We start from the raw sequence: 16598 nt of genomic DNA on the forward strand, positions 1-16598 counted from the left end.
TATAACTGTATAGCAGACCCTCTCCTTTCTAATGGGAACATGTCGTACTTGTTACTGTGGCCCTGCTCTGCGTGTCTTTAAATTCTTAGTGGGGTTTTTCCTAAAATTGGTCAGCCGTTGGACTCACTGCATACCCTATAACTGTATAGCAGACCCTCTCCTTTCTAATGGGAACATGTCGTACCTTGTTACTGTGGCCCTACTGTATGTGTCTTTAAATTCTTAGTGGGGTTATTCCTAAAATTGGTCAGACGTTGGACTCACTGCATACGCTATAACTGTATAGCAGACCCTCTCCTTTCTAATGGGAACATGTCGTACCTTGTTACTGTGGCCCTACTGTATGTGTCTTTAAATTCTTAGTGGGGTTTTTCCTAAAATTGGTCAGCCGTTGGACTCACTGCATACCCTATATCTGTATAGCAGACCCTCTCCTTTCTAATGGGAACATGTCGTACCTTGTTACTGTGGCCCTGCTCTATGTGTCTTTAAATTCTTAGTGGGGTTTTTCCAAAATTTTGGCAGCCCTTGCAGTCACAGCATGGGCATTACCACAACAGGAGACCCGCTCCTTTACAATGGGAACATTTTTTTTACTGAGACCCTCCTCTATGTCTCTTCAAAGGACTATTGGGTTGCGTCCAAATTTTTGGTAGCCCTTGCAGTCACTGGATACGCAATTACAGTATAGGAGACCCACTTGTTAATAATGGGAACAACAAAGCATAGCCGGCTGATGGCTCTCTAACAATAGCTACGGCCGACTGCTGGCCTTTTAAGAATAGCAAGGGCCGTCTGATGTCCCTGTAAAAATAGGCTTTATGACTTTCAGAGTCCCTCCATCATAAATAAAAAAGGATGTGTCTGATGATGTGTCACACACTACATTGCCAGATAAGGTTGTAAAATGTTAAAATTACATTTCCCGGTAAATGCATTTGTCTTAAAAAATAACGCAAAAAAACCAAAACAATAAGATCTTTCTTTAGTATAAAAAACAGCGTCACCAATTGAACCTCAATGTAATTGTTCAGCTCATGCACCTCCTCCTCCATCTCCGAAATGATCACATCAGTCACAAGCTGACAGCACTGCAGCACTGCCTTGGCCAAGCGGCAACAGGCTGTGCTGAAGATAACATGCTTAATGCTTAATTGACAAACCGCCCAGCGCTGCAGAGTTGTTGAAAGCTGTAACACAGCAGCCTGATCTGTGGCTCTTACCGCTGAACATACAGCCAGGCATGGTCGTGTGTGACAATGGGCGGAACCTGGTGACGGAGAAATGACAGCCGGGGTAGATACGGTTTCCCTAAATGCCAGCCCTTTCACCGAGCTAAAGAATATGGCTGTGGTGAAATACAACTTCCACTGAGAAGCTGTTTCAGATTGAGAAACATTGTGCCCACCAGAGGATTTGATTCTGAGGGCTAACCTTTCTCACCCGCTCAAGAGCCCCATAGCAGCTGCAAAGTTAGCGCTATCATGAACTCTCCTGAGGTAGAAGCCAAGGCACACCAGAGGATTCTCTGGTGGGACCATCCAACCCTGCTGAAAAACTAAGAAAAGTGTGTGGGAAGGTTCCCGGACACTCTATGGCTGCTTTTTTACTGAAGAGGAAACACACGCAAACATGAGGAGAACATACAAAGTCCTTGCAGATGTTGTCCTTGCTGAGATTTGAACCCAAGATCCCAGCGCCGCAAGGCTTCAGTGCTAACCACTGATCCAATGTGCTGCCGTTCACCCTCTAATATCTAACAGGCTGGAGACACTTGCACCTACTGCCACTCTATCTTCAGCTCCTTTGTGAGAAAATGTATTTGGGCAGCCACTCAGTCTACCAAATAAAATTCCTGAGAAGGAAATTGGGGATGGCTTCGCTACTGGTACTGGGGGCAGTGCTAATACCATGGTGTCGTACCATAGTTTGCTGGAAATATTCCAGGCTGGTAGGAGGCAAGCAAATTCCCACAGAAAAGTACCAGCAGTAATCTTCAGGCCACATTTCAAGTGCAAGCAGCTTTAGAGGACTTCCTGGGAGAAATGACACGCAGGATAGATACAGTTTCCCTCTATGCCAGTCCTTTCACCAAGCTAAATACAACTCTCAGCCAAAAAAGTTGTGGACTGGCTCCGTACTGTCCCTGGCCACATTCACCTGTCCACGTGTTTGTGGTTAGGCAGACCTTCCCAGTAAGTGCACTGGGGAGGGCACGGGTAATGTTGTGGGACCCGTGCTTGTGGAAGGCGGAGGCGATACCGGGAAATATAGCGGCGGCTGGGGACCGAGTATGGACACCCGGCCGCCGCCGCATGAGGTTGTGAAAAGCTTCCCCCTCCACGAGCTTAAAAGGCCATATTTCAAGTGCAAAGAGCTGCCCAGAAATCTGGCAGTTTAGTGTTGCGGCCTGTGGGTGGGTGGGTGGCTGTCTGCATACTTGCACTTGCATTCCAAGTAACAGAAAACTAAGCAGATGGTGGCCTCTATCATCATCATGGCCTCACCTCGGCACTATGAACTCTCCTGAAGGAGAAGCCAGGGCCCGCCGGAGGAGTCTCCGGTTCTCTGGTGAGCCCGTCCAACCCTGCCGAAAAGCAGCCCTGGCTAAGAAAAATGTGGGAGAAGGTTTCCGGACACTGTATGGCTCCTTTTTTAATGTGGATCGGCCACGCTTATGCATGTTATTTCTCAAAACGCATTTCAGATCAGGCCATTGTCCAACTCTGTATTGAAGAAATTAAATGCGCAAAGAAAGATGTGTGTGTGTGTCAAAGCACCACCGACAAGTGCGAGTTGATGTTGGACGGGCTGCCATTGCTTCTGCAACAAGCTCAATTACAGGACTTCCTGGGAGAAATGACATACAGGGTACATACGGCTTCCCTCTATGCCAGTCCTTTCACTGAGCTAAATACAACTCTTAGCAAAAAAAGTTGTGGACTGGCTCTGTACCGTCCCTGGCCACATTCACCTGTCCACATGTTTGTGGTTAGGCGGTCCTTCCCAGTAAGTGCACTGGGGAGGGCACAGGTAATGTTGTGGGACCCGTGCTTGTGGAAGGCGGAGGCGATACCGGGAAATATAGCGGCGGCTGGGGACCGAGCATGGACACTCGGCCGCCGCCGGCATGAGGTTGTGAAAAGCTTCCGCCTCTACGAGCCTAAAAGGCCACATTTCAAGTGCAAGCAGCTGTCAAAAATTTGGCAGTATAGTATTACAGCCTGTGGGTGGGTGGGTGGCAGCCTGCATACTTGCGCTTGCATTCCAAGGAATGGGGTAGGGACAACTGAACGCTACAGTGGGACAAGGACCTGGACAGTGATTGTTGCAAGTCTGCAATGACAGGTGCATGGCGGTAGGCATCTTCGCATGTGCCAAGGATCTCTTATGATGGGCACACTTTTAGGCAGTGACCTGGGAGTCAGAAATGCATCCAGAGGTCTTCCCCATGCTGTTCCCATGTCTTTTCAGCACTGTATGCATGTGTCTGATGATGTGTCACACACCACATGGCCAGATAAGGTTGTAAAATGTTAAAATGACATTTCCTGATGAATGCATTTGTCTTGGTTGAAAGCAACGCAAAAGTGCAAAAACACATCAAAAACGCTACGTGTGAACATAGCCCAAGTTGTGGAGGAGTATTTTTGGTTTTGGTTATTTATTTTGCCTTATATACAAGTCATTACCCTGGAAAGGATGTTCCTTAACATATTTCCCAGGAAAATCCATTTTGGTTTCGTTCTTGTATGTTTTAACCCCTTAACAACATCTGACGTACTAATACGCGTCTGTGCCCTGGGACTTAAGAGCCAGACCCGTATTAGTACGTCATGGCAATCGCGCGCGCACACGGGCTGTGCGGGCGCGATCGCCGCCGGGTGTCAGCTGATTGTCACAGCTGACACCCGATACTATGTGCAGGGAGTGGTCCTGCACCGCTCCCAGCACATTAACCCCCACGATGCTGCGATCGAAGTCGATCGAAGTCGATCGCAGATACTCACCTCCTCTTCCGGCTTCCAGCGCTGTCTGCAAAGGCTTCCCGGGTGTTGCCATGACGACCCGATGTCGTCATGACAACATCCGGGTCACCAGACAGCAGGAAGATTGTTTGGACATGCGCAGTGCATCTCCAAACAATCTTCTCCCTGTCCAGCGCTGATAGCCTGCATGACACAGGGATGGTGCTGCATTCCTGTGCCATGCAGGCGATCAGAGAGAAAAAAGTGAAAGTCCCAGAGTGGGACAAAGTAATAAAGTATATAAACTTTCAGAAAGTGAAAAAAAAAAAAAATTGCAAAAATATAAAAAAAAAAAAAAATAAAAAAATAATCCACCAAAAATAAAAATATAATGTACCCATCAATAAATATTATTATAAAAAAAAAAAAAAAAAAACAATAAAAGTACACATATTTGGTATCGCCGAGTCCGGAACAACCTGACCTATAAAACTGTTCCACTAGTTCACCCCTTCAGTGAACACGGTAAAAAAAAAAAAAAAAAACGAAGCAAAAAACAATCCTTTATCACCATACCGCCAAACAAAAAATGGAATAACACGCGATCAAAAGACAAATATAAATAAAAATGGTACCGCTGAAAACGTCATCTCGTCCCGCAAAAAACAAGCCAATATACAGCTCCATCAGCCGAAAAATAAAAAAGTTATAGCTCTCAGAATAAAGCTATGCTAAAAAATATTTTTTTCTATAAAATTGCTTTTATTATGTAAAAGTGCAAAACATAGAAAAACTATATAAATGTGGTACCGCTGAAAACGTACTGACCCGAAGAATAAAGCTGCCTTATCAATTTTACCACACGTGGAACAGAATAAAAAAAAACAAAAAAAACAATTCCTGAATTGTTGGTTTTTGTTTATTCTGCCTCCCAAAAATCGGAATAGAAAGCGATCAAAAAATGTCACGCGCCTGAAAATGGCACCAATAACAACGTCAACTCATCCCGCAAAAAACGAGCCGTCACATGACTATCTGCCAAAATCTGGAAAAATTATAGCTCTCAAAATATGGCGATGCAAAAACTAGATTTTACAAAAAATGCGTCTTTTAGTGTGTGACAGCTGTCAATCATAAAAACCTGATATGATTCTGGTATCGCTGTAATTGCACCGACCCGAAGAATAAAGTCATCTAATCATATACCGCACGAGGAACGGCGTAAAAAATAAACTCTTGGGTTAGGATTGGGCTAGGGTTAGGGCTGGGTTTGGGGTTAGGGTTGTGCTAGGATTAGGGTTGTGCTAGGGTTAGGGTTGTGCTAGGGTTAGGGTTGTGCTAGGGTTAGGGCTGGGGTTGGGGTTAGGGTTGGGGTTAGGGTTGTGATGGGGTTGGGATTTTTTTCAAAAGTAAGAAAGAAAGATGACGATATGGCGACTAGTGTTGAGCGCAAGTGCTCGCTACTTGAGTTTGCATCGGGTGGTCTGGTATGCATTGAGTATCGTGGGTATTTGAGTGACATGCTCGAGTCTCTGCCCCATATGCTTCACGGCCAAAAAAACTTTACGGGGATTGCCTGCCATGCACGAGCGATCCCCGCATGTTTTTTTTTGGGTGTCTAATAACCGTGAAACATGCGGAGCAGGGACTCGAGCATGTCACTCGAGCACACGCTGTACATGGTGCATACCTGAGTACCCGATGCAAACTCAAGCAGCGAGCACTTGCGCTCAAGACTAATGACAACTTATTCAATATGATGACCTAATGTAAACAAATTCTGTGTCGTACCTCTGGGTTCAAAATGTTCACTATACACCTTAATAAAATCCTTGAGGGGTATAGCTTCCAAAACGGGGTCACTTGTGGGGGAGCTCCACTGTTTAGGCACATCACGGGCTCTCCAAACGCGACATGGTGTCCGCTAACAAATTGAATGGAAAATCGGCTCAAATTGTTAGCGGACGCCATGTTGCGTTTGGAGAGCTACTGCGTGCCCAAACATTGGAGCTCCCCCACAAGTGACCACATTTTGGAAACTAGACCCCCCAAGGCACCTATCTAGATGCATAGTGAGCACTTGGAACCCCCAGGTACTTCACAAATTGATTCATAAAAATGAAAAAGTGTTTTTTTTTTCACTTTTTCATTTTTATGAATCAATTTGTGAAGCACCTGGGGGTTCCAAGTGCTCACTATGCATCTAGAGAGGTGCCTTGGGGGGGTCTAGTTTCCAAAATGGGGTCACTTGTGGGGGAGCTCCAATATTTGGGCACACAGGGGCTCTCCAAACGCAACATGATGTCCGCTAACAATTTGAGCCGACAATTTGTTAGAGGATACCATGTTGCATTTGGAGAGTCCCTGTGTGCCCAAACATTGGAGCTCCCCCACAAGTGACCCCATTTTGCAAACTAGACCCCCCAAGGCACCTATCTAGATGCATAGTGAGCACTTGGAACCCCCAGGTGCTTCACAAATTGATTCATAAAAATGAAAAAGGTTTTTTTTTTTTCACTTTTTCATTTTTACTAATCAATTTGTGAAGCACCTGGGGGTTCCAAGTGCTCACTATGCATCTAGATAGGTGCCTTGGGGTGTCTAGTTTCCAAAATATGGTCACTTGTAGGGGAGCTCCAAAGTTTGGGCACACAGGGGCTCTCCAAACGCAACATGGTGTCCGCTAACAATTTGAGCCGATTTTCCATTCAATTTGTTAGCGGATACCATGTTGCATTTGGAGAGTCCCTGTGTGCCCAAACATTAGAGCTCCCCCACAAGTGACCCCATTTTGGAAACTAGACCCCCCAAGGCACCTATCTAGATGCATAGTGAGCACTTGGAACCCCTAGGTGCTTCACAAATTGATTCGTAAAAATGAAAAAGTGAAAAAAAAAACACTTTTTCATTTTTACGAATCAATTTGTGAAGCACCTGGGGGTTCTAAGTGCTCACTATGCATCTAGATAGGTGCCTTTGGGGGTCTAGTTTCCAAAATGGGGTCACTTGTGGGGGAGCTCCAATGTTTGGGCACACAGGGGCTCTCCAAACGCAACATGGTGTCCGCTAACACTTTGAGCCGATTTTCCATTCAATTTGTTAGCGGATACCATGTTGCATTTGGAGAGTCCCTGTGTGCACAAACATTGGAGCTTCCCCACAAGTGACCACATTTTGGAAACTAGACCCCCCAAGGCACTTATCTAGATGCATAGTGAGCACTTGGAACCCCTAGGTGCTTCACAAATTGATTCGTAAAAATGAAAAAGTGAAAAAAAAAACACTTTTTCATTTTTATGAATCAATTTGTGAAGCACCTGGGGGTTCCAAGTGCTCACTATGCATCTAGATAGGTGCCTTGGGGGGTCTAGTTTCCAAAATGGGGTCACTTGTGGGGGAGCTCCAATGTTTGGGCACACAGGGGCTCTCCAAACATAACATAGTGTCCGCTAATTATTCAAGCAAATTTTACAATCAAAAAGTCAAATGGTGCTCCTTCCCTTCCAAGCCCTGCCGTGCGCCCAAACAGTGTTTTTTCCCCACATATTGGGTATCTGCGTGCCCAGGGGAAATTGCACAACAAATTTTGGGGTCTATTTTTTCTTGTTACCCCTGTGAAAATAAAAAAAATTGGGTCTAAAGTAACATTTTTGTGAAAAAAGTTAAATGTTTATTTTTTTCTTCCACATTCAAAAAATTCCTGTGAAGCACCCGAAGGGTTAATAAAGTTTTTGAATGTGGTTTTGAGCACCTTGAGGGGTGCAGTTTTTAGAATGGTGTCACTTTTGGGTATTTTCTGTCATAAAGACCTCTCAAAGTGACTTCAAATGTGATGTGGTCCCTAAAAAAATGGTTTTGTAAATTTTGTTGGAAAAATGAGAAATCGCTGGTCAACTTTTAACCCTTATAGCTCCCTAACAAAAAAAAAATTTGGTTCCAAAATTGTGCTGATGTAAAGTAGACATGTGGGAAATGTTATTTATTAACTCTTTTGTGTGACATATCTCTCTGATTTAAGGGCATAAAAATTCAAATTTTGAAAATTGCAAAATTTTCAAAATTTTCACCAAATTTCCATTTTTTTCACAAATAAACGCAAGTGATATCGAAAAAATTTTACCACAATCATGAAGTACAATATGTCACGAAAAAACAATCTCAGAATCAGGGGAATCCGTTGAAGCGTTCCAGAGTAATTACCTCATAAAGTGACCGTGGTCAGAATTGTAAAAATTGGCCTGGTCATTAACGTGCAAACCACCCTCGGGGCTTAAGGGGTTAATGTGAGTCCGTAAAAGTGGCGTAATACTCTGACCATATTGCTGACAGCAGTGATCTGGGAGTCAGAGATGCTTCCAGGGGTATTCTCCATGCTGTTCCCATGTCATTTGAGCACTGTTCCCATCGATTTGGGCAATCTTTAGGCCCTCTGCAGACCGCCTGGGGCAGCCACCTGAAAAATGCTCGAGTTTCCCATAGACTTACATTGGGCTCGTTGCTCGGGTCGAGCACCCGAGTATTCCAATTTGCTCGACCCGAGCAATGAGTACCCGAGCATTTTAGTGCTCGCTCATCACTAATGAAGATCATTGACAGCAGAAGCTGCAGTAGAAGGCAGTGCAGCATAGATACAAATATACCTGCAAGGAAAGAAGTCTGTTGTTCACGCAGTTTCTCTAGTTCCTTTTAACATTAAAAAGTAAAGAGAGCTCAAGGCCAAAGCAAATAGTAAAAAGCATAGCAGACAAAATCTGACTGATGATAGTAGTAAGAGTTGATGACAGTTTCATTATAGCATTCTGTTGGTAAAATTTACATTTAGTCAGCAAAAATGTGAAGAATGAGAAATGCACATTTATGACTTTTCAAAAGATAAAAGTAAACAGGACAGTAAAAGAGATTGCAATGGAATAGACGGAAGATTTGTTTTCTGGTTTTAAAAATATACTAGCAAGTCTTTGAAATGGCATTGAGTGAACGTCCATGGGCTGGGCTTCCATTGATATTCATAATGGTAGGGGCTGCTGTGCGTGGTAATATGACTAAACCCTTCAATGCCAGTCAGAGATACAGAATATCTGATCCAGCTCTATTGGAACACCACCATTGATTTGAATTACACTTTATCAAACAAGATTCCATTATATGGAGGTCTCAGACCAACACCAAAGAGATGTGGGCCACAAACAGATTGTTCCATATGTCAGGGTCCAATGCTGGTGTTATACTTGTATGTTTTCACCAAAATATTTGCAAGCCTGTACAAAATGATTGCTGATTCAAGATAAAAGTAAGGGTTTCCTCGGTACTCTAACATGTCTGATGAAGTTTAATAAAAACCTTTTAAAAAATCATGGATTACAGTACTTTGCACCGCAAACATTGAGGGAACATTGTTTGCACACATTTGAGAATTTTACTGTCTTGAAATGACTCAGAGTAGAAGACATTCTAGAAAAATGACACAGTGGTTCCAATCTCCTGCCCATCATTAGAAGAGCCTGGTCCTTACCGTGGGAAAGTGATGGAGAATTGTGGTGTGGGTACGGCTGAATCCCATCTGCTGTTCAGAAAGCTGAGTTAGGAGCTGTTGTTTTTCTCGGCCCCATCGGCGAGCTGCCTCTTCCAACTGGTAGGAAAAGTTGCAGTGGGTAAGAATCCACAATGGCTCAGAAGCATTAGATTTACAAATGCCACAAAGTTTCTACCTCTCTCTCCAAACTTTGTACTCGCGCTTGTGATTTTTCCAGCTTACTAAGAAGGGAAAACTTCTCACTATCAGAAAACGTTTCATGGACCTGCAAGAAAATATATAGATTTTTTTTGTTTGGGATATTACTTTTAATTGCAAAATATATTTATATGATTCATTATTGAAACACATAAAAAGTGTTATGGTTTAAACAGAGGGTTCAACCTAATAAGATCTACTTGAAAAAGAATGAAAAAAAAGGATCAATTAAAGCAGTGTTTCCCAAACCCCATCCTCACGGCCCCCCACAGGTCATGTTTTCAGGATCTCCTTAGTATTACACAGGTGATTGAAGTATCATCAAGGCATCAGGAATTCTCTCACCTGTGCAATACTAAGGAGATCCTGAAAACATGAACTGTGGGGGGCCGTGAGGATGGGGTTTGGGAAACACTGAACTAGAGGGATATTAACCCTGTGATGTTTAAAAAGGACTTGTCAATTCCCATAAATATATAAATGTTTTACATGGTGTAAATGCCGCTAGGAGTTGTTTTTGTTTGTTCGGTGACCTCTTCACTCCTGAAATATGGCCTAATCTTCCTTATATGCAAGTCTTTTTAGCCAACTAGGGAAAAGTCCACAAGAAGACCTCCATAGAGAAGATGACCACACCCACTTGGCAACAAAGACTAGATTAACACACAGGGAGGAGAGACACAGGAATGAAAGAGAAACAACTCCAGATTCAGAAGAACAGCAAATGGGTTAGAGCCACCCTCGAAAACAGTTAAGCTGGCCAGCCCCCTTCCTTGCCTAATTAATGACCTTCAGAATGGGTACATTATCAAAAGCCACATCCAGCAGCATCCAGCACATGGGCAGTAAAGGAAAGTGTTCTGACCTCAGTTTTATCTGTGCACTGGGCATGTGCTAATTGCTATTGGGGACTGGTGAGGAAGCACCAAGCCTATGGGGTCTCAATTAGTAAAGCTGGATGGGGGGCAGCCAGTTTGACTGTTCAGGAGAGAAGCTCACCCTTTGTGACTCTATGATCTCTTTTTGCCGTATCAGTAGAAAGTGTCACGATTCCTCCTATCGGTGTGTCTGGACACAGTGAGTGACAGTTCAGCTGTCCAATCTACAGCAGGGGAGTGCTGAGCTAACAATATGGTGATGGACATCTCAGCCACCCAATCAGAGGCTGGGGCGTGCTGAGCTGTCAGTGTGTTGAGTGACGGTCCAGCCACCCAATCAGGGTGTGTCTCCCAACAGAGTTATTACCTGGCTATTTAACTGGCTCTCTGCTTCGAATTACTGCCAGTTGTAGCTTATGCTCAGTGGTGTCTGCCTGCCTTGTGTTCCTGTGCTCAATCTCAGATCTATTGCTACCCGACCTTTGACCTTGCTTCTGACCATCCATTTTCCTTGCCCCTCTGTCTTGATCTGCTATCCTGGAATCCTGACCTTGGACCATGACCTGGCTACGGCTTTGTCTTACCCCTTTGCTTATGATGAGCTCTCTTGATATCTAACCCGGACCTCTTGACTACCCAGCCTCATGTCTTGCCCGTGAGTAGTGACTAGTGTCACAGAAAGAATATGATCATTTGTGAACCTGTAACTGTCTTGGATAACAAGTTAGTGGAAGTTTGGGGACCTTAATTTTCCTGACAGATTTCATTTGATGAGAACTTGATAGTACCATCAGTGCTATCACTTTTCTCTCTGATCTGGAAAAACAACTTTCTGTGCCACTCACAGAAACCTGCTGTGGTATTACTGTTGTAGTCATTCGAGTTCTCTCCAGTTCTTCTCTAAGACGTGAATTCTCAGCTAGAAGGGTAGCATATACCTCCGCCTGAAGATTGTCTGATCGTGTGCCTAGAAGACAGAGAATGAAATTTGAATAAATATCCAAAAATAGGGACTTTTAGGCCTCATTCAGACTCAGTATTTTACGTGTATGCAAAGAAATGGTGCCGGTGTCACCAGTGTTTTGGATCCGTGTGTTATCAGTGTTTGGTCAGTGTGTCATCAGTGTTTTTGACAGATCATAAATAAATAAATTATAAGGTTTCTCCTATACTTTGCACTGTTAATCACAGACATCACACATACGGCACACAGATGCCATCCATGTGCTGTACTTGTTTTTAATGGACCCATAGACTTGTATTGGCACTTTTAATTTGTGATATTGGAGAAATATGGACTTGTCTCTGTGATTTTTGCATTGAGACACGGACCCTGAAAAAACATGGACATGTAAACAGCAGCATAGACTGTAATGAGTATGTGTTCTATCTGTGAAAAATATGGATGTACATGAAGCACGGACATCTGAATAATGCCTTAAATGGAGTCTTCTGTCAAAGTATCACTGCACCACAACATACTACATACAATACTTTTGCCATGGTCTTACCACAAATGCCTGTGGCTGGATAAAAATATGCACAGTTTGCCACAGATTTATCACAATTATGTATTTTTTTAAATTTTCCTTAATATTCTATTTGTAATATAAAATGTAATTGTCTGGAAAATTAGAAAAAAAATTGTAATGAATGGTTATGACTTTAACTATGAGGTTTCCTCTTGTCGATTTCACACAAATAATATCTGTTTTCCCAGTACACTGGTGATATCCCACATAGCTCTGCTCTGATATATTGCAGCTCACATTTTGAACTACTGGGAAAGCAGGCGAAGTGCAGATCCAGCGAGTTAATGAAAACTGCCTAATTCACACAAAGAAAAAGATCCTGCAGTCAGACATACATTTAAAGTGATTTATTCAATGTTTCCTTGCTAAAAATGTGCACTAATGGTCTCACTTACAGCTGTCACTCCTTGTGCTCCCTTTCATTTGTATTACCCCTTATTATAGTGTTATTACTTACACAGCTCCATCACTCCCTGCTTGGAGATTAATATCACCTCTCACCCTGTTATGGAAAGTCATATATCTTATGGCAATAGCGGACAAAACCGCTGCTTCATCCATAAAATAGGAAAAAAAACACATTTCAAAATTATTACTGTCAAGAACCTGCAAATACTGAAAAGGAGAACAATCCTACATTTACAGCTTTTTATATCCAGATGGATAGTTCTTAACCAATATTGATATTTTCATTTTGTTAGTGCACACATTTTGCCACCTAAGGACTAGTCACTCCGGTAAATGAGCACATTACTGCAGAGGGATGTTTTATATCTGCACGTCGTAGTCAGTGTAAATCCCAGGTCATTGTCACATACAGATAAACCTAGAAAAACTGTAGGCATTGGGTGCCATGTATTTCATCATAAATTACATTATTTTGATGACATGGTCACATGCAATATAACATATTTAGTAAGGTTATGGCCTACAAAAACAGAGAGTTCGTAGCATGTACAGAATTTTGGAATGTTGTGCGATACATAGTAAACTGACCACTATGGGAACTACAGTGCAAGTGGCTTTATGGGGAGTTTTATCAGTGTAAGAGGTGTGGACTGGACTGTCGCATTCCTACCCCTGAAGGCATCAATCGTGTTATTGGTATGTAATGTGAATTCTGTCCTGCGTCTTTTGTATATGATGTATCGTGTACTGTATTGTGACATAGAGTGAGATAAGTATAGGATAGCATAAGGTAAGACATAGGTTAGGACTTAGGACATAAGATAGGTAGGATAAGGTAGTGACTATAGTTAGCTAATGAAATTAGGGTAAGGTAAGTGTTAATGTTTGGGACTATCCCATAGTGGAAGGGGCTTAGCGTTAGGAACGAGACCACTTCCTGTAGTTAGGCAGATAGGGACAAGTTCAAGTTCTAGTAGGAAGTGTCTGTGAGCAGTGCTCCCGTTGGGTGAACTACTAAGGAGGAGACTAAGGGGACGAGGGAGTAGCATGACCTGAAACTGACAGAAGAGACAGAGTGGCCTTCCACCTTAAAGGAGACCTCCTTGGATAGGATGACGTGTCACAAGAAACCCTGAGCTTGCTAAACGCCGAATGTAATGGACCTAAGCAGAACTGTGTTTGAGGGAACTAGTGGGTGGTCTCGTGCGGTAGATCCAGGGCGCCAATAGTGTAAGAAATAGGACGAAGAACCGCTGAGCAGGTAGAGAGACCTGCTGATCAGGACTGTGGCACCAAGCTAAGCTGTGACGAAGTAGAGTAAAACAATGTTCTACACCGGCACTGGAGAAGACTATGGTGGAAGTAAACGATGTGTGTGAAAATGCTTTTCACTGTGAAGGAAATGTTCATAAGATTATATACCCGCTATCCCTTCTACATAACCCTTACTGAGTTACTGTTCAGTAAAGACTGTGTTTTAAAACAGAAGTCTCCTTTACTGAACTTTAAAACCTATGACCTGGCCGGCCAACACCATCGTCTACAGGCGGCCTACACGGGCGCAAAGCCCTCACAGCACCAACACCCAGCCAAGACCCACTCTTTCATGTAGCGTGCCAGGGTGTCACAGGAGAAGAGCAGTGCCTCACCCATGGCTACCATCCCGTGCCGTGCTACATCAGCAAACGTATGCCTCTGTACTAGGCCAGGATAAAGGTATTCACTTGGTGCAGTTGGTGCCCACCACCAGTACCCAGTACCTGTGACACATGCCTTGCCACACACCCTTATTTATACCCATAGAGTAAGACTAAAGGTAAGTACGGTAGTTCTTGGTAGCATGAACCTCAACCATTATTATGGTCCGGCATAAAGGGAATTGCGAGGAGGAGGGGGGTTATGGGAATAAATCGTTCACATCTTGTAAGCACCCCTTAATGCTGACAATGCTGATTAAACTATTGGTGGTTTAGTGAGTGAACACCACCAGTTTTGTGCTTAGTGGTAAGTTCAGGGGCTTTTATTTGTAACTTTAATGTAGTTAGTTAAATGCGCTTCCAAACATATATATCCAGAACTTCAAAACACAATTTCTCACTTCTGCAGCATCGTTTTGGGGTCATATAGAGATGGACTTGCTTATCTTTTAAAGGGCTACACAGACATAAATGATTTGTGGATGTAGGGGTTTCTTGTAGGTTCTGTTTAAGCTGGCACATAATTTGGCACTGTTGAGGGAACATTGGTATTTGGCTGGTACTAACACTGTGATATTTGGCAGACATAGAAATGGAAGCATGTTGCAAACCGCATGGCACTGTTAAATTGCATTGTGGATGAGAATGGCGAATTTATGTTTTAACCTTTTTTTCATTTTAAAACCATCCCTTTGACTGTACCCCCCCCCCCCCCCCACCCCCTGCAGTGACATTTCTCTTTAAAGTAGTAGTCCAGAAAAACTAGTTTTGCTTGTATGGTGCAGCATAGACTTTTATTACAGAATAATGTGGAGTTTTTTGTTTCATCATACAACAATCAATCAGTGGGGGTGCGCCGATCAGCTGTTCTCGGTGCCGGCCAGAAGTGCTCAGTTGCAGAGCAGAACTAAACATAAACAACTCCTTCAACGGAATAGTGGCCACAGCCAGGTACTACACATCTGATTCCTATTGATTCGCATAAGGGGTGGATGTGCAGTACCCCGGACGTAGCCACTATACAGTTGAAAGAATTGCGCTGTGCACGTAATTGACTTAGCACATCCGGCTGGCTACTGGGAACCGTCGCACCCCCACCGATCAGATATCCCAAGGATAGGCCATCAATATAAAGTGCCAGACAACTCCTTCAATGCAATCGACTTTACACTGAGACACATTTTATTCACAGTGTAATTTACAGTATGTGTTATTTTTTTAAGATCACCTCTATCTCCTCTGTCCGTACGACTCCTCTTCTCATCTCTTAGTTTAGTGTCCAGCAGTTTCTCCATCTTCTCAATTACCTGAACAAACATAAAGCAAGTCCCAAATGTAACATCAGTTAAGGGGCAGTTGTTTGTCATGTTAAGGTGTAACTTTCAATTGCATATTACAAAAATGACTACTAAATGCTAGAACAGGGCTGTAAAAAAGAATTTGCCCATGTCCTGACACCCTTTTTTGTGTATTAGTCGCACTGAATAGTTACTGATTATTAATTAACATTAGACAGTTTTTTTGATTAGAAAAAACAATACTGTGTTTATCTAACCATAAAAACACCAATATCACCAGTAGGAAGTATAGATGTTCCTTTAAGTTTCAGAGAAGATGCTAATTGTCTATTCAAAGAGGAAGAGGACTAGAACTCTAGTGCCAATCCTAGAAGTAAACAGTGACCCTTTAACGAGCCTTATCACATGACTTAGGATAAAAAGCCAAGACCAGAAACTTTGCACTGACGAGGGGCAGTACCCTGAAACACAATGTCTGCAAATTGAGTTTCTGGTCTTGGCTTTTTATCCTAACTGATGTGATAAGGCTCATTAAAGGGTCACTATTGACTTCTAGGATTGCTATTTCCTGTAGGTGGCATTACACTAGAGTTCTAGTCCTCTTCCTCTCTGAAGAGACAATTTGCATATTTCCTAGAGGAGCATTGCAGCTTTAAAAGTCTCCTCTCCTGACGAGCTTAACACGTCACTCTCCGCAAGGAGAAATATTACCCCTATATAGAGAAGATGGGAAAATATGAAAATATGTCAAAACATAGAAAAGAACTGGAACAAGGGCGAGCCTTCTACAAATATTACTCCAAGGACATGGAAACTAGTCCCCTCCTTGCTGACCATTATTTCACTAGGGTGAGGAACATTTTGACAGTCACGTTTCTCTTATCAGTAGACCAAGTGAACATCGAGCAATCCCTGCAGACCTAGACCATTTTGGATAATACCTTACAAAAGTGCAAAATGGAACTGTGTGTGGCAAAGCACTTGGTAAGAACTTGGAATATCATCTCAACAATCACACATAATGGGTTGGAATAGGGGTCTTAACATAATTTTACATTTTCTGAAAAAGTCTGTGCATGTACAGTA

At 43.0% G+C, this 16598-nt stretch overlaps 1 protein-coding gene across 2 annotated transcripts in view; it reads right to left on the minus strand.

The window, feature by feature from the left end:
• CCDC33 (coiled-coil domain containing 33) overlaps positions 1 to 16598 on the minus strand; it is a 152718-nt gene that overhangs the window by 25371 nt on the left and 110749 nt on the right. For both annotated transcript variants that reach the window (XM_073652768.1, XM_073652769.1), the window contains exons 19-22: positions 15443 to 15521; positions 11423 to 11544; positions 9677 to 9766; positions 9481 to 9597 (exon numbers count right to left, since the gene is read on the minus strand). In XM_073652768.1, the coding sequence (XP_073508869.1) occupies positions 9481 to 9597; positions 9677 to 9766; positions 11423 to 11544; positions 15443 to 15521 (408 nt within the window). The remainder of the gene's footprint in view (positions 1 to 9480; positions 9598 to 9676; positions 9767 to 11422; positions 11545 to 15442; positions 15522 to 16598) is intronic.

The sequence above is a fragment of the Phyllobates terribilis genome, unplaced genomic scaffold (assembly GCF_046119375.1).
Source record: "Phyllobates terribilis strain yellow unplaced genomic scaffold, ASM4611937v1 Scaffold_11__3_contigs__length_659146591, whole genome shotgun sequence".
NCBI classification, from domain to species: Eukaryota; Metazoa; Chordata; class Amphibia; order Anura; family Dendrobatidae; genus Phyllobates; species Phyllobates terribilis.